The following is a 21212-nucleotide window of genomic DNA, read 5'->3' as shown; positions in this document are numbered from 1 at the left end:
ACTGATTTTGACGCAAATTGTAGCAACTGGATGAACAAAATATTCAGGAGAAAACAGACACTTTAAGTTCTCTTCATTTTCTTTATTTTATTAAAAATTGCAAAAAAAAAAAATATTGATCAATTATCTGAACATTATTAGCGAAAGGCTTTTAATATGCATATGTACAAACAGGACATAACAGAGAAAATCATAAATACTCTTTAAACAAAACAGAAATGCCTGCAATGTTAGAAGCAACCACTCAATTAGAAAACCAGAGCGACAAGATGAATTGCTTTCATTGCTGAGAAGCAAGTTTAACATCTGCCATCACTCTGTACAAAGATATCCAAGCTCCTCTTTCCTCACTTCTCACACAAGTCCACTTCCTTGTTGCTGACTTGAGCTTCGTTTTTACCTTCCACTAACATACAGCTCCATTGTCATAGAGAGGAACTTTAACAATGTCCCTACTAACAAATCTCTCCTATTAGGAAGATCAAAATGCACTGTTTCTAAGAAAGTATATCCTCTTGACAGAGAATTGTATATAAAGCACCGTATTATTAAGTTTATGAAGTATGTTAAGTTTGGAAGTATTCCAAAAGAGGAAGTGCTAGGCATGCTTTAAATCTACATCTCTCTGCAAGCACCATATCCCAGTAAGGCAGCTTTATATTTGTTAATCAGTCTGGTCCCACGTCCTAGTAAGGCACCCTTTATGAAGTCTCTATAAGTTGCACATAAGGGATTTATTAATGCAAATAAATCATTTACTTTAACTAAGTTTTGAGTTGCCAAGTTGTGAGAAATTTCCCTTTGGCTCCTCCAGCATGTCTCTTGCTTTTACCAGCTTCTAGATACAAATTCAATCAATCAAATATGTAGTTAGTGAACACTGACAAGTTGTTAACAGATTAATTTTGGTCCAGATGTTCTGCAGTTCCTTTCCAGAAGGTCAGAGGTCAAACAGTCCATTGGACATTTGCATGATAAAAAAGAAATTCAAAATGAGGATTAACACCATATAAATGACCTTTATATAAATGACTTAAAACTGATCTTCAAAGCAATAGTAAATTATTTTTAAAACTCTTATTTACAACTTGCATTATAAAAGGTGACTTAATAGAAAGTGGTACCATCATTTTAAATGACTAGGAATACTCTGTTCTCTTTATGGCACCAACAGAGAACAACTGGCGCCACATGAGATGTCAGTATGTCACTGTGTTATGCAAACCCTTTACTACTAGCACCATTTGTATATTTGGGACCAGATGCTGATTGACTTAAAGATTTGATTTGTCCAAACCCACAATCCTCATGTAAATTCAGAACCCCTCCCTGCTCAAATACGGGGGGGCTGCAGCCAATCCAGCACCACCATCTGTTTCAACAGAGTGAGTAAATTTACAATCAGCGCTCTGTTGAGACGGCCCTCGATCAAGATGTCCCTCTTTACACCTCCCCCTCCACACGTCCGTCCTCAGTTTCTGGGCTGGGAATTGAACTCCTGGCAGATGTTGTGGATGATCTTGGGTACAAATTTGTAGAGGTTGTCAAACTCGTCCACAAAGAAGGAGTGCTCCTTGTCGGGGTCTGTGGCGATGTACTCCAGCTCGTCCTGGGCTGCCCAGGCAATGCCAATGGAGTAGGCGATCACACCTGGATCACAGGGAGGGACAGCAGATTACACACACACACACACACACAGGCTTCACATGTGTTTGTCACATCAAACAAACACTGCATGACACCTCACTGTGGACTGACAAAATCAAGACGTAACTTCAAAGTGTTAAGGGGCTAAAAAACAAGTTTTTAGATTATTATCATGGATTATTTTACTTTGTTCAGTGAGGTTTGAAAATGATTTTTAGATGTAGGACAGAGTCAGTGCTTGACTTGACCATATCTGCCTAAAATCCCCTTGTTTTTCAGATTGTGTTGTGGTTGACCTCTTACCTTGGCTGTGGACAGCCAGAGCAGGTGCCCTGACGTCATCATAGGAGCGGCCGTCTGTAATGACAATCATGATCTTGCGTTTGTTGGGTTTGGATTTGCTGAAGAGCTGCTCTGCGGCGTAGGTGATGGCAGCACCAGTGCTGGTCCCGCCGCTCCAGTAGTTGATGCGTTTGATGGCGTTCAGCAGCTCGGCCTTGTTGTTGTACTGGCCGAAGGCAAACTCCAGCCTCTGCTCGTAGGTGTACTGCACAGCTCCCACCCGCGTGTCCGTGTCAGAGATCTCAAACTCCCGTGTGACGTTGGCCACAAACTGCAGCACGGTGCGGAAGTTGCCGGTTCCCACACTGCTGGAGCCATCGATGACAAAGGCGATGTCGTTGGCGTTGAGGCAGGTTTTGCTGCACATCAGGCGGTCTGTGTCGCACACTCTCTTCACCAGGGGCTGCACGGTCTTCCTCAGGGCAAACCAGCTGGTCACAGGCAGGGAATAGAAGCCGTTTGTCCGACACACAGCCTGTGGGATGAAAGACACACTGTGTTTCACACTGGCATGTTTTAATGAAGCACTCACACATCTCTGTGATAATACTCCACCTTGTCAACAAAGTTGGCCTCAACCAGGTTCTGTTTCTCATTGTCGTCAGGGCCCTCGATGGTGACAAAGAATATGTTGATGCCAGACTCCCGAGCGAGCCGAGACGCCTCCTCCACCTTGTCTGTGGGCCAGCCGTCCACCAGCACCACAGCCACGTTAGGAGCTCCCCCTCGGTTTCCATTGGCATCGCTGAAGTACTGCTTATTGATGTAGGAGAGGGCCTTTCCTGTCAGGACACCAGAGGGCAGCAGGGAGACGGTTAAACTCCATGAACAGGTCAGTGGTTGAAACACAGACATGAGAGGTGAGGCAAGTAGAGCCAGTCTGTTATTCACAAAGTTGTTACTGAACATATGAATAAAAATACACATGGACTGCAGAATATCAAATTTAACAAAAAGGCATTTGAAAAATGTATACTTTTAGTGATCGTATGATCGTTACATACATTCAGTGGACTGAGATGTTTTTCCTGACCAACATACATAATGTGTCATTCTAAAAAAAAACTACTGTATGAAACACAAAACTTGACATTGTAGCCTGTGTTTCTATGTAAAGTGCAATGTTTTATTTGTATACTGTCACAGAAATAGTGCATTCCTATCATTTAGCCCGTCATAGTTTTGTTGGTGGTCTAAACAATGGCAGAACAGTAGAGACTCTGTTGGGGACTATAGAAGATTTTGCAACCACTCACACTGTCGTATGATTAGAAAGCGCTTCAAGGAAAACACAAATAACACATATTTGTATCAGTATGCAAAATTTAGCAGGTCATAAAGACACATGTGGCAGTGGGTGCATGCTGACGCACTAACCAACGCAGAAAAACAGCACTTGTCCTCTGAAAGTTGGCCCCCGTGGGCTGGTAAAACCAAGAGCTATTTGGTCAGAGCAGAGGAAAAACATGGCTTACAGAAGCAGGACTGTAATTTAGCTAGCAGTGTCTCGCGGCAAATTTAGATTTAATTCTATCCTAGCATGTGAAAATGTGCCTGGTTAGTAAACCATGCGATAATTGCACCCCTTTCCCTTTCACACTTGTGTTTGTAGGCATTTACAGTAGCTGGCAGCTAACAGCGGGTCACTCACCCACATTGGAAAGGCCTCCCTTCTGCACAATCTTATCTATGGCTGACTTCAGCTCTCTGGAGTTGGAGTGACTCCTCAGACTGATCTCTGTCACAGGGTCATCCCTTCAGACAAAACAAGAGGCAATTACATTATGTTTTCATATCTAAAAATGGTACATAATAACACAACAAGAAAATTGAGGTTACCCATATTGGATGATGCCCATCATGGGTCCGGCCATGCCCACGTTGATGGTCTGAGCCACTTCAGCCAGGAAGTCCTTCTGAATCTTAAAACGCCGCTTCCCAATGCTCCAGCTCCCGTCCATCAGGAAGGCCAGGTCCACCTTACAATCTGCAGAAACACGACACACCACAAGGTTACTGCAGTTTCAGTCATGTGTTTGGTATTGCATCTGTCATCACTTGAATACCTAATACGTGAAATCTGAACATTTTCAACTTTGACACTCTGCAGCAGTGGTAGCAAAAAAGTAAATGCAAAGATTGAAGGTACCATGTAGAGTTTTTGTAGCAGTTCTTGCCAATGGGCCACATTTTGTTTATGTTGTACAAACACATGATACATTTCTGCCAGAGGCATCATGCTCCTCCACTGATTGACTTATGTAAAATGTAAACGATGAAATTTAATGCAATTCAAAAAAAGCGTCTTTTCAAATGTTTTATGAGGGATGAAATCTATTTAACACAATATGTAAGCCTCAGTGATACATACAATGTGTTTCAGTGAGAAAGAAAGAAACTAAATTTAATGTTTTTGTTTACAGAAAAAAATTTACAGGGTACCTTTAATGCATGCCAGAGATCTTGTCGTGGGGACACTGAAATGAATACTCCACCTTCCACCAGGTTTGTCAAAATCTTGCAATAATTCATCATTTAAAAGCTGCAATAATGAAATATAAATTCTACACATAGTAGCTCTAAATTTGTATGTGGGACATACTTGTGTTTCCCTGTGACACAGGCTCAGGTGATCTGGGTATAGGTTCTTGCTCCTTCAAACTGAAGCCTGAAAAGTGAGAAACACATAAATCTTTAAAGCAGAAATCAGCTGAAATGTATGTCTTTAGGTTTCATACTGTAAAGAAAAAATTGAATAAATTTTACTGGACATTTTGTGTCCTTTAATATTCTCACCAACAGTTTTTATATGCAATGGTGGACAGAAAGTTCAATTGTTATTGCCTTTTCACCATCTAAGGCACTTTAATCATTATTGTCATGGAAATATATCCTGCAACATTTTCTACTGTCTTACTACAAATGAGGAAAAAAGGTCGACGTTGGCAGAAGCAAATTGAAAGAAATTTGCGGCTGCCCACTTTGCAAGGATCCCAAACGTCAGCCAGTATTTGTTGTGGCAAAAATTATGGCGAACAGGAACTGATTTTACCCTCAAGCAACCATGCCATTTGGTTTTAACTTCAAATCCCTTCAATTACAGGCTGGGCAGAAACCCACATGCTTTTCCTTGGATAGCCTTGGTTTGGTTTGTACTTACAGTCAGAAATGAAGAGTTACTGGCAAAGTGTCTGTTTTGGGGGCCAGAAAGAGTAGCATATTGCAGCGCAAGCTATCTTACCTGATTCATAAAGGTTTGCCTCTGGCTTCCAGGCATCCACTGGCTCCACTGCATAGATAATATCATACAAGCTCAGCATTAGCACATTCCTACCACAAAGCAGCAAGTAGCTACCGACACTCACCATGGTAGCTACGCAAAAAGTTTGATTTATTTGTCATAAATTGAAAATACTGCAACTTTTTTTGTAAGCTCTACTCTACTCTACTAGGCAGCTGAAGAGAATTAAAAAAAAAAAAGGATTGCTTTAAAGATGCTGTATGGCGTGTCCAAGCTGACGCCTTCCTGGATACAAACAGGTGTTAGTAGCCATAGTAACCACTGCTCACCTCGAGTATGGGTTGTGTCCAGTGGCGTCTTACGGTTGACATCTGAGTCAGTGGATCGGGGCGCTAAAAGTGAAGACACTATCAACACACACTGACACACGACACATGTGAAACAAATGTAAACATAAGCCATCATGGGATTACAACCTGCTCCCATTGACTGCAAGTTTCATTTGGGTGGGTGTGTGGTGGTATTTTTGTGGTGCAGGGGTGAAATGGTGCAACCACTTAGTTTTTCAAACCATGTCCTTCTGCTTGGATTTGGATTCTCTGTCGTGTCATCAAACACATGGCACCATGGCCTATAATCTGCTTTTTTGCATGGCCTTTTGTGTCTTGTCAGTGGGCCATATTGTAGTGGTTTGTATTTTTTCAGTGTGGAGGCTGTGAGAAGATAAATCAAATGCCTTTATTTCCAGAGTAGGCTATTTAGATGAATAGTTTTGGGAAATACAGTTGTTTGCTGTTTTGCAGAGAGTTAGATGATAGCACTCTCAAGCCCGTGTATTGAGTAAGGAGCGAGAACTAGGATCTGATTAGCCTAGCTTAGCATAGAGACTTAAACCAGGAGGAAAGCGCTACTGTGGCTTTGTCCAGCAACCTCTACTCAGTCTAGACGCCCCATATTGACTTGCGTTACAGTCGCTTTGGACTGACCCAAAGCACATTTTTACATTTCAACTGTTGAACACCGGTAACTGCAGTGATTGAGCTGACACAAAAGCATGACCTCTACTCCAGTAGTGTGCCTGGAAACATCCCGTGAAGTCATAAACAGAGCAATTAGCTAAAGCTGCTGCCGCTCTGCTGTTTGTGTAGACATTGAGTAAAGCTCACTGATAAACTCTTTGTATCTCTTAATCTGTACAGAAACCAAAGTGTAAAAACAATAAGTAATGGGCAGCTGTGGCTCAGGAAGTAGAGCGGGTTGTCCACTAATTAGAAGGTCTGTGGTTCGATCCCCGGCTCCTCCAGGCTGCATGTCGAAGTGTCCTTGGGCAAGATACTGAAACCCACATTGCCCCTGATGGCTGTTCCAACAGTGTATGAATGTAAGTGAATGGGTGAATGTGGCAAGTATTTGAGTGGCCAGTAAGACTAGAAAAGCGCTGTATAAGTGCAAGTCCATTTACCAAAAATAGGCAGACCTTTGGACCGAGCCATGCTAGCTGTTTCCCCCTGATTCCAGTCTTGGTGCTGGCTGTAACTCATTTAACTCTTGGCAATCAGATAAGCAAATTTACCATACTGCCAAACTATTCCTTTAATCGTCATGGCCCAATTCTCAACTAGCTAGAATAGATAGATTCCTTCTTATTAGTGTTAGGGCATATTCTCCATATCTAACAGCATTAGACAATGTACAGGAAAGAAGTCAAATCAAAAGTCAAAATGGCACAATTTGTGTTTTTAATTTAATTTAAACACTAAATGAAACAGGAAAAACAAATAAAACTAGTCCTGTGTCAGAAAACATAAGGGTGTGGTCATGTCTGGGAAGTGTTGCATCACTGGAAAAAAAAAACAGTTTTACATCTACAATCCACACATATGACACATAAAGCCTGGACCCCAGGACCTGTTAGTTCCCAGTAAAGAGAATAGGAAAACACTTACGGTACGGTCCAAAGTTATAATACCAGCGCTCATACTCTGACATATCAGGCCTGTGATCGGGAGCTAGAGGAGGATGTTTTGAAACCTGTTAGTATTCCCACAATGAACTTGAGAGAGAAAAGCACACGTTTCCATGGTTGTGATTGGTCACATGTGTTTCCCAACCAATCCCACACCAGTGAAAACAACGGCTTTTGTGCAGAATTATCAGAGTCTCTCTCACATGCCACCTACATTACGCTCATTTCTTCCACACTTCACAGCAATTTCTCATATGGCAGGCAGATGCCATGTAAACACATTGTCCTGAGAGACGGTGCATGTACTTACATATGGCACCAATTCAACACATATACAGTACATGTTCAGCAGATACCAAACTGTATCAACCATGCACATGCAACTTGAATGGATACAAGGTGTAGTAACCTTCCACAGTGAATGGGGGCAGTACACACCAAACTGTCATGTGCTTGTCCTGGAGGGAGTTTGACTTACCTGTGATCTCAGGAGTGTCTGTCTCGCTCCACGTGTATCCTGAGTCTGGAACTGCATAACTAATATCTGGATGTACAGCAGAGAAGGTGGAGGCATCAGCAACTACAAGGGTTAAATTTAGGGTGCTGAAATGCAATGTTTTCAAAGTAGCTCTTCTCCAGTTCACTCTTATTGATCCCCATAGGCAAAGCAAACTCTATTCATAAGGCCACATTGTTGGCATCGGATTAATAAATTAAAGGCTTAGATTGAGTGACACCTGGAAAGCTTTTAGAAAAGAAAACCTTTCATCACAAATCTTGCAGCCATATCAGATTTACCTTAGTTCATCTGAGCATTAATCAAATACCTTGCGTTTAAGATTTGCTAAAAGAATGATGAGCGATTCTTTGATACCTGCTGGTCGTCGAGCTCCAGGGAACCAATCAGGTCGAGGAAAGGAGGGGGGCGCCCAATCCCTTCTGGGAAAAGCTGTGCAGGGGAAGATTAGAAAGCTGCGTTCAGGACAAGCACCAAGGAGAATCATACTTGTGACCTCCACTCAACCTGCCACGTTGTTAGTGGGGTATGCACAAGATGTTCGGCCTTGAGTCAGACACTAAACATACAGTCGACTAAAGGTTGTTTTAGTGAAGCCTTTCTCTTTCTACCTGAATGGTAGAGAGACAGAGGAAGGAGGTCAACTCTCTGGGTAAATGTAAATGCGTTTCTCACTTTACTGATTTCTACCTGCTGCAGTCAAATTCCATCAGGCAGTTTAATCGACCAGACTCTTGCACGGCAAGAGGTTAATTGAAATGTGATTGAACTGTAGAAGCTCAAACAGCTGAGCAAAACCATAACAGTGCATTGCATCTGTCTAAACTGACTGAGCCATGACAACACACTTCTGTTAACCCCTCCCTGCGGTGGATGGGTAGTTACACAAACACACAGCCTGTGCTCTGAGGTTCCCATCGAGTGGCAGCTAGTGAGCAGGGCCTTTGTTGACTGGGACGGGCTGGAAGAGCGCAGCCAGCCGCCCAGTCAAGCGTGGGAGTATTATTCTAAAGTTGGTGTCAAACCAGGGACAGTGTAGATAGTAGGACGCAGAGATTAGTCTAATCTGCTGCTGGTCAAAGGCGCAGCGCCATAGAGCAGACAGCAGTGTTGTTTTTTTTCTGATGAAACAGGTGCTTTAAAAGGATTGAGTTTAACTCTCCCAATCATAGCCACTTCAGTGATCACTGCGGGCACAAGGTCAGACTGGGAATGGGGACACTGATCCTCACCTTGGGTTGGAGCTCACGCTACAATACGTCTGCAGGAGTGTATGCAGTCTCTCTGAAGTTTACATAAAACCAAATTTGTACTCTTACACCAACACAGAGACCCAACGATCCGAATCTGGACACTTTTTACATAGGCTTTGTGGTTGTCAAGTAAGCATATCCCATCACAAATGCGAGGCTAAACGGGATCGTAACATTTCCAAAAAGCTGAGCAATAACTTTGAACATCTGTTTGGGGCAGCCGGGTGGCAAAGCAACAGGGGATAAAACCCCTCATCTCATAAATCAGAGTTCAGGACACTGACGTTTCCAAGCATCTACTCTGCTGGAGTGTCCTTGAGAGAGACACTGAATCGCTGCCGGCTCCAGGGGCGCTGCTGTGTAGCTGATCCTGACCTGTAACCTGTGACCTCAAGCATAAAGAATTTCCCTGAGGGCATCAATAAAAGAAAAATCACATTATCATCCACAAGCTGCAGATCTGAGTGGCTGTTCTCAGCACCGATCAGACATTACTATGACACATGTCTCGACAGTAACTGGTCAGTCAGATAAATGATGCACTGGCTTAAACAGCTCACACTGTATTTTAGGAATCATATCATACAATCAAGCATCATTGAAACGGATATGTTTCTGTCTTATTTTAGGGATCCATGGTTTTGCATTCCACAGAAGCAAAAACAGAAGCGCATTCCTCAGTGAGCCAAACCTCGCCTGGTTTGAATGGCTACAGCTTTCTATTCCTGACAGGACCCAGATCCTGCAGCACTGTGGACTGGATCATACGTCTCTCTGGGAGCAACACAAGGGCCACTTGGTGCTGCTGCTTTCATCTCATTCTCTGCAAGCATTTACAAGGGAGGGGAAGAGGCCAGACCAGATGGGATCTGTCATAAGATGTTATTACAGTACTGACAGAGCGCCTTTCTCATCGTGGCCTTATCTAAAAGAGAAAGTTGAGAGCCCTTTGCTGTCTCAGACATAATGGAGATGTGGCACAAGATGAATTCTGGATAATAATATCACATCGTCCCTCGTCTTTGAGGCATATCGACATACTTACTACTCATTTTATCATGTCGGCTACAGTGAAAGTTGAGTATCTTCTTGTATTTCCGCCTGTCGTTTATAGAGGGCCGACTATGCATTGAACCAAAGCATCCCACAGAAGGTAAACATTAGTGCGGCTTTATAAAACATTTCAACCAGGGTTTTATTGCCCTAGTCGTTCCCCTGTTTGATCAGACCCGTCTACTTCTCTACGTCAGTGAGTGTGGCTGCTTGTGCAGTGTGAGGACTCCCACCAGGATCTGGAGATACTTACCGGGGTTGGACTGGCTCATGGTTGGAGTCCGCTCGGGCGGGGCCGGCTGAACCCTGTTAAAAGCTGTTTGTAGCAATGAGAAACAGGCAGATAGGAATAGAGGGGAAAAAGAAGAGAGAAGGGGGGCAAAAGAGAGCTTCAGGTCCGGGGCTCCATCCGCAAATGCAGCCCAGCTGTTTTGCTTTGAGAGGAGCTGAAGGCATTTTCTCCGCAGCATGATATCAAAAACAAACGGATATATGCTGGGCGTATTTGCAGGCCTTAACTCGGCTTCATTTGCCTCTTTTCATCTCGGAAAATGAAAACATGAATAAGAGGATGTGCCTGATGACAGAGAACAGCGATCATCGTGAAAGGAATGTGAAATGGATTAGTGGTGACCCTGGGGTGACGATCACAGGGGCTTATGGGTGTGGACACGAGGGGTCAGACTTACAGCGGCTACGTCTCCTGGATTCTTGTTCCAACAAAGACTAAAAACAAAAATCTGTCCCCCCTTCTGCCCTTGACCCGCATTCCCTCTCAGTCCCACCTCATCTACCTGTTAGTTACTCTCTTTGCGTGTGTGTGTTAATGATGAGGCTGACCTGGGCCTACTGGAGAGGATAGCTGTCTCCTCATAGCCGACCCTGCCTCTGGTCTGCGCAGACCTGGGACCAAAGTTTGGGAAACAGTGATATTATGAGATATTATGAAATAACATTCATCAGTTTATTTTCACTGACATATGAAAAACGAATATATTATCTATTGTGTGATGCCCATAACACAGTGCACAGTGATATAATGTGTACGTTTTATAACGGCAGACAGCCGACACACTTGAGTATTGATGAACATATGACGTATAGGACAAAACTATAAAATCAGATCTGTGCATCAAATAAGATCAGTGACGACGTTAGGATTAACAAGCTTCTAACAGTTAGTGTAGACAGATTAAAGGACCACACAGGCAGCGTTATCAGTGTGGCCACCTCTTCGGTCCAGACTGAATCTCTACAGGTAATAAATGCTCGACAATACAGAGCGAACACAGTTGAATCCTGTATTTCAGTGATGTTATACTCTAAACAGAACTTGGGCTTCTCCAGAACATTCTGGTCTGGCCCTGTGTTAGCAGACTAGCAACATGTTGTTTAAAGCAGCTGCGCACAAACAGAACAGAGATGCCATGCAGAGTTTATGTACATGAGTAGAGGGAAGAAAAAAAAAAGAAAGGAACAGTAGACAATTTCTGGCAATCAAAAGTTAGAATGGAAAAGGACACATGAAGATGAAAGCTTGGTTTACCTGCACTGGTTCGATGTGGGAATCTATTCGGAAAGGCACTTCCTCTGAATACTTTGAAGAAATGCCATGGTTTAGTTCAACGTGAATTGTTATATTTGGTGTAAAGGACTTTCCAAGAGCTGCAGAATCAGTGAGAGTGTTGACATACCTTGGCTGGGACTCTTTCCTTGACCATTTTGTGACTGTCCTATACCAATAACACAATGTGGGCAAATTTAGACAAAAATCTTTGTTTACATGTAAAGTTGCTACAAAAAAATAGCAAATTCAACATAAGTTTTGGTTTAAGCATAAACCAATAGCCCAGCCGGCCTTACTGTTTTAAGTTTTTTTTTTTTTGCTTAAAACAAGTGAGCTGAACTGATTTCACTTACTAAAATACACAAGTTGTGTCGGTAATAATGACAAACTTGCTTTGAAAACAGGACCAGCGATACCTTTAATACAGAATACATGCTGAATCCTGATGCACACTATTCCCAAAGGACCGATGTGAAGCAAAACACCCCACATATTCCTGCACACCCCGAGTGTTAAGCAACACCACGGCACCCCTTCATGCCACCAAGAAAACCCCAGTGTTGACCCCTGTTTGCATCGCTTCACTTACTTGCAGCTGCCACAGAGGCAAGGTACGGGTGACTGCTGCCTAGATAGAAGAAAGAGAAATGGAGTGCCAATATGGAGAGGAGAGAGATAATGTTACAGAGACAGAATGGTTGGGCGGTTGTCCGGCACACAGCCCATCTCATTTACACACATACCTTAAGATACTGCAGCATTGTCTACTCCCTGTAGCTGCATTTCATCCAAAACGGGACAGATGATTACAGTCTGATAATGTCCTCATTTAATAAGAGTGATGAAAGGTCTGGTGATCACGCATACAAGTTAAATCAGTCAGTCGAGCAACACTAACGTACCGTCACTTCATCACAGAGCGGCTGTAATTTGTTATAATTGCAGCTCTGACTTGTAATTACCAGCCACAATTTACCGGCCACAATCATTCATCTTCATCACTCTTCATCAAGCGTTCATTTTCACACAAATGAACGCTTGTCCTGGCAACAAAAAAAAACAGTGATTCAAGTTACGAGATCCCAATGTTGTTAGTTCGACATCAGCGAGGCGGCACACTGGCTGCAGTGGATCTTCTGTGTGGATTGGTTTTACTGGATCATTAACAGCAGCTAGCATCCAAGTAAACACACAATCCTCTACATAACATACATGGATCCACTGGCTTAGAAGAAAGACTCAGCTGTACGTACATGTATGTATGTATGTATGTATGTATGTATGCGAAAAGGATGTTTAAATCACCTGCATCCCTGACTTTGTGCAGAGCAGCTCGAGCTTTGGCAGTGGTGGGTGGTGGTGGAGGTGTGTTGGTGGTGGTGGTGGGAGCTGGTGTGGTGGCAGAAGTGGTGGTGGTGGTGGGTTCAGTTGTTGCAGTTGTGGTGGGTTCAGGTGCAGTTGTCGTTGGCAGCACCGTGGTAACCACGGGGGATTTGGCCTCCTTTTGACCTGTAAGGAGACGACAGGTGAAGGCGGACGTACAGAAGATGAATGGGCGAGGAGGAAGAGCGTCTTCAGTTACCGCTCTGTCGTAATGCATTCTTCACATTCTTCACTAGACTACAGTGCACCGACTCCTCATTCAACCTGAGCGAAGTTCAACATGCAGGAGTCAAGCACAGGGACGTCTATCTAGTAACCTTTTGTCCTCAGAAAGCTAGTAGTGTCTAGATGTGTAGGTCTGGATCGCCTTTCACTGAATATATTTCAGTTTGAAATAGAAGTCCTAAATACATGTTGACATATAGTGATTGAAATGCTGTTAAAATAACAATTATACAGCCTAGACATCCAAAGGTTTTGCTCAGTTTGAACCAAGAATCAACAAATCAGTGCGTATTGGGCCGTAATCAGAAAGGTCTTATCATCGTGAAACACCGGGCATCTGCGGACCCACTCCATGACAAAGTGATGCACCAAAATCCATATTCACATAAAAGACAAATGTGGGAGTGTAAGAACAACCATCATCTCACTTGTCTTCACGTAGGTTGGTCTTGAAGGGACGTAGTCCAGGGTAGATGGGTAGATGACTCCTTTCTTGGGCTTCCCCACTGAAACACAACAGAGCCATGTGTTGGGTTGGAAGGCTACTTCTGAAGAACTGTGCTTCACATTGTTCTGGTCATCATTTAATACCTGAGACGACAAACGACTCCCTCCACTTCGGCAGAGACAGAGAGCGCACCCCGTTGGAGTTACTGCCTTTGTAGATGTTCTGCCCGGCCATCTTCCTCACGATCACCTTTCCGCCCGTGTTGGTGATGACGCCACTACGGACACAAGACTTTTCATCAGATACATCCCTGAAGAGACTCACACAAGCTCTATTTCATGTCCACCTCTCCACTGTTTACCTGTGGATGGCTGCATTGCAGATGCTGGAGATGGAGGCGAACACTCCTGTCCCGTAAACCTGCTGTTTTGTCTCTTTACAGTGTGCAGGACATCTGACTATGAACTCTGGGAGGTTGATCTTTCCCGCTCTGACATCGCACTCTATGTCTGGAACAGCTGTGGAGGGAGGGGGAGGAAGAGCAATGTGGTTCAAGACAGGTCAAGAAACTACAACCACAACTATGGTGATAATCAAATAATTGTTTAAGTTATTTTCCAAGCAAAAATGTTGAACATGCTCAAGGTCCAATCAGTGGACAGTCTCCGAATGTGTCTAGTTATAAATATATCAATAGTCAGGCGGATAAAACAAGCAATTCAGTTATATCACTTTGGGCTTTGGGAAATAATTAAAAGCCTTAATGGGGTTTCAGCATGTTGTTATGAACTTCTTCGGCCTGCCAATCAATTATAATCTTGTAAAATAAATAAATATATATATATATATATATATATATATATACACTGTTGCTCATAAAGTTGGAATAAAATATTTTTTGATTGTGACAATGTGATTTATTCTTGACAGATAAAGTGTATATCTTCTCAAAACTTTTGTAGTCAATCTCTTCCAAAGTGATTACTGATGCATTTAAATAGGAATAAACAGAGGATTGTGTCTGAAAACAAAATAATTCCAACTTCATGGGCAACAGTGTATATATATATTTTGTTTTTTGTAAGCTTTTGCATTGTGGTTTTAGAGAGAGTCGCCTGCAGTGGAGAGAGCCGGTGGAGACAATAATACTGGGACTGTCGGAGATTACAGGCTTGCATGTTGATGTTGTCTACCTTGCTTTGGTTTCTTGTTCTTTGATCCGTTAGGCTTGGCCCAGCAAGCACAGGACAGGAGGAGCGCTGCGGGTGAGGCAGAGGGAGTTTCACATAATAGCAGACAAAGTAACATAATCATCAGAGTGTTTACTGTACACACAGGACTTTTACGCTGCTGTTTGATGGTGTGAATGTAGAGAAAATTGATTCTGAAGGAGACGGCACCCAGTAGTAGTAGAGTAGTAGAGTATTTTGGAAATATAACACATTGTAGTCAGGGGTCATATATTTAAAAGCAGCGTACTCCTGCAGTGACACAGACGGGCTGCTCACCGAGGCAGATGGCAGTGACTGATGCTCTGATCATGATGGGTGGTGCGCTGGTTCAGCAGGTCGGCCAGATGTCCTTGTACAACCTCAGATAGAGAGAGAGAGAGGGAGAGAGAGAGAGAGAGAGCAGAATTTCATCTCATGAAACCAATTTCCTGCTTCCTGCTTACTCGCTGAAAGTAACGCTGGACATTTTTGTCAACATTTCTGAGAGTGACAAGTGTTGTTGAGTCAGCTGGAAACAAGACAGAGTAAACTTGTGCCACTGGGATACACTTTCCAGAGATTTTGGGATAAACAGCAGGCAGGCAGTGAACAGGGAACCACACAAAGGGCTGCATGACTCATCTGGTGAATGTGGCCAATTAAATACATAGAAAATATTTTCAGCGGCACACATTGTTGTGTTGATTGTTTGGGTCAATGTGTCTTGTTCCACTTGAGTTACAAAAGGGTGAAAGAGTTTGCCAAAAGCTCAACAGTGAACATCTGGACTCCGAGGCAAAACTGTATGTCAAAGTCCTCCCACTAATATCTGTGGATCTGTGGAGTCAGACTCAATTAGAGAGCACACACAGACATAATTTAATGTGTAAGGAATGGGGAACTGGGTCAGATGGTCCCTTTGTTTGACACCAACAACCACATCAAGCTGGATCCGAGTTGAAATACAGTCTGTTTACAGTAGACAGAACATTTCTTTCTTTGCCTGTCATTCAGAGTCAAAAGTTGTACCCATGTAAAGATATAAATCAAAGTGGAACCCTGTGTTAACAAGAGCGCAAGTGGATCGCGAGATGTCATTCCAGATGCCGCAGGTCTGTCCTGGTAATGAGAGCGCTGGTGAGAACTAGAACAGCACAGTCTGAATTAAAAGTCTTATTACACAGGCTGGAGGATGAACTACTCATGTGTGAGCCACCCCAGTCCCTGCTGAGGGACGGAGCTCCTTACCGGGGAGGTGATGACTGAGGCCTCCCTGTTAATAGAGGAATGCTGCACCTCCCACGACGGCGGCGTCATGTCGCTGTCACTGCCGCCACACGCCAGCAGGTTTAATGTGATCAAGTGGGAACATGTGATCATACAGTGACCTCTGATCTCTGACTGACATTTACCTCTTCACTTCCAGTACCACTCTCATGTCTGTGCAGTAAATATGAAGCCAATTGAAGCTACAGCCGCCAGCCAGTTTGATTATTATATTATTATGGATATTATGAGTTTTTATGACCCGGCCAAATTCACTCAATTAATGAAAGAGGGAGAGGCTGTTTAGGAAAGAAAAAAAGTCATATTAAAAGAAAACAACAACAGCTAGCCTGGCTCTGTCCATGGGTAACACAATCCGCCTGAGCTGTGCTTCAGTCATGAGAGAGGTGTCAATCTTCTCATCCAACTTTTGCAAGAAAACGAGAGATATTTCCCAAAATGTGAAAACTGTTCTTTAAAAATCAAGAGTGAATCACCAACTGTTTCCTGAACAATAACATCCTGTGCGGCATCTCCTTTGTATTGGTATAAAGTGCCACAGCTCTGCTGGTAAACATTAGTGTGTGGTTTAATGATGTAACTTAAGAGGATTTGGGGGGATCACTTATTTCCCTGCACAGTTCTCTATTGTAACTTCCAACTTCATGAAAACACAGTGCAAACCCAACATATCATGTTAAGGTAAAAAAAAAAAGAAATACAACAGCAGTTGGTGGTGATAGGACTTTCCCCGCTGCAGCTCTACATTTTTATCTGACATTCATGAGCACTGACATGATTTTTCCACAGTGTTGTGCTTTGACAGGCAGGTAGATCACTGCTGCACAGTCAGGACTACAATTTGTCCTCGCGGGGGAAGAAAGCTGAGGTTGGGAACAAGCCGGGACAGATATGTACATCTACAGTAGAAGAGACAGACCTGCAGCATAGGAGAGGTGAGTCAGCATGCTTCACCGGATAAAGCAAACTACAAAGCTGATCTGTCATTCACCTGCGAGGAAACCTTAACTGTTAACACCATGTTCTCCGGTGTAGAGCTACTTTCAGCAGGCAAATACTGCAAAAGAAGTCTTTGTTTATAGCGACCACTGAGGCCTTTAAGAGAGGTATGACATCACTGTAGGAAAAATTGAAATGTGCAAAAAAAAAAAAAATGACAATAATTTAAGACCTCTTAATTTGTGTTCTCAGCTTGAGCCTCTAAATGCCTCTTTCTCCAAGAAATGAAACGCAGGGCAAATGATATCCTTTGACAAACACTGTGGGGAGTTTCCTGTACAGTAGATAATAGATCCTGAGGGGACTTGCAGAAAACAGCACACACACACACACACACACACACACACACACACACACACCAAACATCCAACCAAAGTAACCAAAAATAAACAGAGATCTGGGATAACTTATCACATGCTCAGATAGCTTTGGAGAATGCCTCGGTATGTGAGGGCTTTCAGACTCACCACTTACCACCCCCATGAATCACAGACGGGGGCGGGTTACTTGCTGTGTAGGTGTTGTATATTTTGCATACACCTGTGTTAAACTTTAGATAAGGCGTGGGTTGTACCTATAGCACAGCTCCGGCTCGCCTCTGTGATGATATCTGCTATATTTTCCATCGTACTGAGCATCTCAAACATCTAATTTACAGCAGGGTGGGGTCACAAATCAAACAAACCGACAACATGCTGAGAGTTAACTGTGAGAAACCGTATATAAAAAAATGAGCCAAGTGATTTCACAGCCACTGCAAAAGATGAAAGGTTTTTTTGCAGGGACCTCAGTCACTTTGTGGAGACCCCAGCAGCTCAGACAGGTCACATAGTTTTAGGAATTAAAACACAACTCAATTCAGGATAACATTCTCACTACAACGTGGATTACATACACAAAACAATGTTAACTACAATTACACAAGGCCAAGCTGTCTTGCACAAAGGAGCCTACAGCGACATGAACATTTTCAGCCCCTGCGGGCAAATTGTTTCTGATGCATAAGCACCAGAAATCTGATAATGGAGGATGAGAATCCCACCTGGAAGGAGTGTCGCAGGTATAGAGTGGCTATAATGCAAACAGGATGTACAGTGGCTGCCTGTGCCTATTTCAAAGGCCAGAACACTGTGGGTTCTCAAAGCATGGGCAGACCACACACACTTGTGACTGCTGCACCATAGTCTGAGAGGTTCTTAAGAGCAGTCTCAAATAAGCACTGATAATACGCTGAAGTATAACATTATTTCACATTTTTACCCCTAAAATGTTTTGCTTCCATCACTTATGGTGAACAGCTTCACACACTGTATTTCAAGCTCCCTGCATTTCAGCAGCACACACACACATTCCTTGTCTGGGGTGGCCACTGTAAATGCAATGAGGCAAAGAACTGAAGGGGACTGAGGCTTTATTTGAGTATCATAACCAGCTGTGAGCTTTGTTTCGCCGTGGTCCAGAGAGATGGCGTGCCTGAAGCGAGACAGTGTTTACACACACCCTGTGCCAGGGAGTGTTAAATCCCAGCTTTCACAGGTGTCAGAGGCATACTGTAAGCACGGTAGATGTGCCAAATGTTATAACAAGCCAACTAAAGAACCACTGGAGAGATCAGACACAGGAGAGCCAACATGTCTCTACAAGGTCAGTCCCATAACCTTTTTGCTGCTGCTGGGACACTATTTGTTTATCAAGCACAGAACAGGCTGAATTGCTTTAATTCTTGGCACCGGCTTCAGCGCAAGCCAGAGCCTGTAGTCTGCTGCTGGACATATTGTATGTACACCACCTGTGCTTAATTAGGCTCTTTCAAACCATACAGTAATGTCAGGGAGAATACACAGAAAATGTCAAACATAATGTACAAGAAATTCAAGCCAAAGTGGAGGAATTCAACTCTAGGGCTTCCTGCTTAGTACACTGGGAAAATGAGACATTTCAAAATAAAGGCTTAGGCAACCTGATGGAAAAGCTGGCTCACTGTCCACGGATCTTTTTTTTTTTTTTTTAATCAGAAGTACCCTACAGTATGAATGAGTATGACAAGACCAAATTCACTCAGAGAAAACCCTCACTTAAGGAAAGAGGAAGGCGCTGTTTACTAAAAAGGAAAAAAAAAAGTTAAATAAACAGAAAGTTAAACAAACACTGAATATAAGCAACAGTGCGCTTGTTTGGGCAACCTGTCACATCTCACAAGCTCAGCTGAAATGAACCAGAGCCATAAATTTTTAAAAGAAAAAAGTGAACTAAAAGTAAAAACGCAAAATCCTAATGTGGCGTTGATTAAAATTCCCCACAACCCTGGCCATTAAAACTAAAATGCGCTTATACGCCATGGACACCAATTACGCGCAATTACGCATAATTTAAAAAGTGAATAATTCATTCACGCCACGCAGCAGCAAACACAAAATCCTCCAGTTCACGTGAGGAGCTGCGTGGTTGTTCTCTGCTCAGAACCATCATCTCCGTGAGGCAGTGAAGGTGAACTTACCTGAGAAGGGAAAATAATCCTCCAGGCGTTAGAAAAAGTAATTCCCTGCGCAGTTTCTCCTCACTCTTTCATTGAAATCAGCACGGACCAGCGGGCGTGTGTGCGAGCGCTGAGCTGTTCCACCTGGACTTTTACTCCTGCATGATCGGAGCGCTCATTAAAAGTGGAGAACGGGACGGGGCCAGAGTTTCCCCTCTTTGCCCGTCCCACTTCAGACTCTCAGCTCTTCACCCAGGCAGAAGAAGATCAGTACCCCGGGGCCATCAGGAGAGGATGCAAGGAGCTGGCACACTGTAGCAGAGCAGTGCAAACATATTTGTGTGTTTTTTTAGGATAGAAAAAGTCAACACACACTTTCATATTGTTTAGTATGCCCAAAAGGAAGATTTGCTTCACATTGGTCCTTTAAGCTGCATCTTTTCTGTTATGTAAGGGAGGAAAAGCAAGCTATGGTTCTGTTTATCTGCTCTGCAACTCACTCATCCCATCCTCTGACTGAGGAATAAAACAACCAAGTCTCTCAAGTCAGCTCTCTTCACAGCAATCACTCCTCCTCCACCAAATAAACCAATAAACACCTGTTTGGGAAACAGACACTGCAAGTCACATCCACTGTCACTTTGGGGTTTGTGGCTTTTGTCTGCTGCTGCTGTGGTCTACAGTACATGTGCACCCCCCCCAGCCTCTCCTAATACACACACACACACACACACACACACACACACGCACACACACACACACACACACACACACACACGCACACACACACACACACACACACACACACACCCACACACACGCACACACACATGCACACAACCACAACCACAATCCTACTTCCACCTCTGCTACTCTTACAGGGAGAGCCTGTTGGTTTATGCAGATTGGCACCCAAGCTGCTGCTATTATCCACTATGTGGATGGTTCTGCTGAAGCTGCCTGCCATTTTGATTTAAAGGTCTTAAGGGCTGCTGTAAAAGGAGCTCATTGTGTGTGCGATTATGGTCTTTGTAGAAAAGCGAAAAAAAAAACTCACCTCAGGAACTTTTTTAAAGCTTAAACCTTCATGGCTGAAGTAGATAATTGCCTATTGATGTTGCTTGAAAAAAAAAGATCAGGTGCTATTTCAGGGTTGCTCATTTTTCTTTCAACAGTGCCATTAGCCTGAAAGCTTGTCGAGAGAGAAAAGTTGCCCTGATTTAGCACACCCATGAACTGATGGAAGAGTTTTCACAGTTTTCAGTAAAAAAAAAACATATAGCTGCCTCGCTGCTGCTGCTCCTGCCTGCTTTTCACTGACCAGCCTGATGGATGAAGATGTAAAATGACTCATTTTTACAGACTGATGGTGCTTGAGAGTGCACAGTCTGGCAATGTGGGATATGCGGGAGATCTGACGGCATGAGCGCTCTCATGGGCGGCAGGGGAAATGGCAGAAATCTGTGCCATCACAAGCCTCAGCTGAGTCAAGGACATTTCAGCATTTCCAGATGTTATTGTGAATCTCTAGTCTCGCTACATCACTGACTGCACATTTCATCAGCTGGATACACTCTGAGAAGATTCAGACATCGCA

General features: G+C 43.4%; 1 protein-coding gene across 3 annotated transcripts; it reads right to left on the bottom strand.

Moving 5' to 3' along the window:
* Window positions 1–591: 591 nt before the first annotated feature.
* vit (vitrin) lies at window positions 592–19698 on the bottom strand. Of its 3 annotated transcripts, XM_022743760.1 has the most exons (23): window positions 19637–19698; window positions 15151–15233; window positions 14836–14901; window positions 14004–14160; window positions 13786–13919; window positions 13623–13700; window positions 12892–13095; window positions 12176–12214; window positions 11714–11752; window positions 11566–11616; window positions 10860–10922; window positions 10273–10335; window positions 8071–8145; window positions 7675–7740; window positions 7177–7239; window positions 5560–5622; window positions 5231–5278; window positions 4592–4657; window positions 3829–3976; window positions 3641–3744; window positions 2545–2771; window positions 1951–2464; window positions 592–1650 (listed from the first exon to the last, which is right to left on the bottom strand). In XM_022743760.1, the coding sequence occupies exons 2-23, from the start codon at window positions 15182–15184 to the stop codon at window positions 1472–1474; spliced, it is 2481 nt and encodes an 826-aa protein (XP_022599481.1). In that variant the 5' UTR covers window positions 15185–15233; window positions 19637–19698; the 3' UTR covers window positions 592–1471. The 3 variants fall into 3 exon arrangements, with proteins under 3 accessions (XP_022599481.1, XP_022599482.1, XP_022599484.1); XM_022743761.1 differs by lacking the exons at window positions 11566–11616; window positions 11714–11752; XM_022743763.1 differs by lacking the exons at window positions 10273–10335; window positions 10860–10922; window positions 11566–11616; window positions 11714–11752; window positions 12176–12214.
* Window positions 19699–21212: the final 1514 nt, after the last annotated feature.

Source organism: Seriola dumerili, unplaced genomic scaffold (genome assembly GCF_002260705.1).
Source record: "Seriola dumerili isolate Sdu_G_001 unplaced genomic scaffold, Sdu_1.0 BDQW01000073.1, whole genome shotgun sequence".
Lineage (NCBI taxonomy): Eukaryota > Metazoa > Chordata > Actinopteri > Carangiformes > Carangidae > Seriola > Seriola dumerili.
Note: the sequence above shows the minus strand (reverse complement) of the source record. Positions and strands in the feature narration are given on the sequence as shown.

What these genes read in the sequence shown, in the direction of transcription:
- vit (XM_022743760.1), bottom strand. Translation starts at nt 15,184, where the DNA reads ATGATCAGAGCATCAGTCACTGCCATCTGCCTCG. An exon ending in ACCAACCTACGTGAAGACAA is followed by an intron (nt 13,096 to 13,622) that starts GTGAGATGATGG and finishes GTCTCCTTACAG; the next exon opens with GTCAAAAGGAGGCCAAATCC. An exon ending in TTATAACTTTGGACCGTACC is followed by an intron (nt 5,623 to 7,176) that starts GTAAGTGTTTTC and finishes CTTCACTTTTAG; the next exon opens with CGCCCCGATCCACTGACTCA.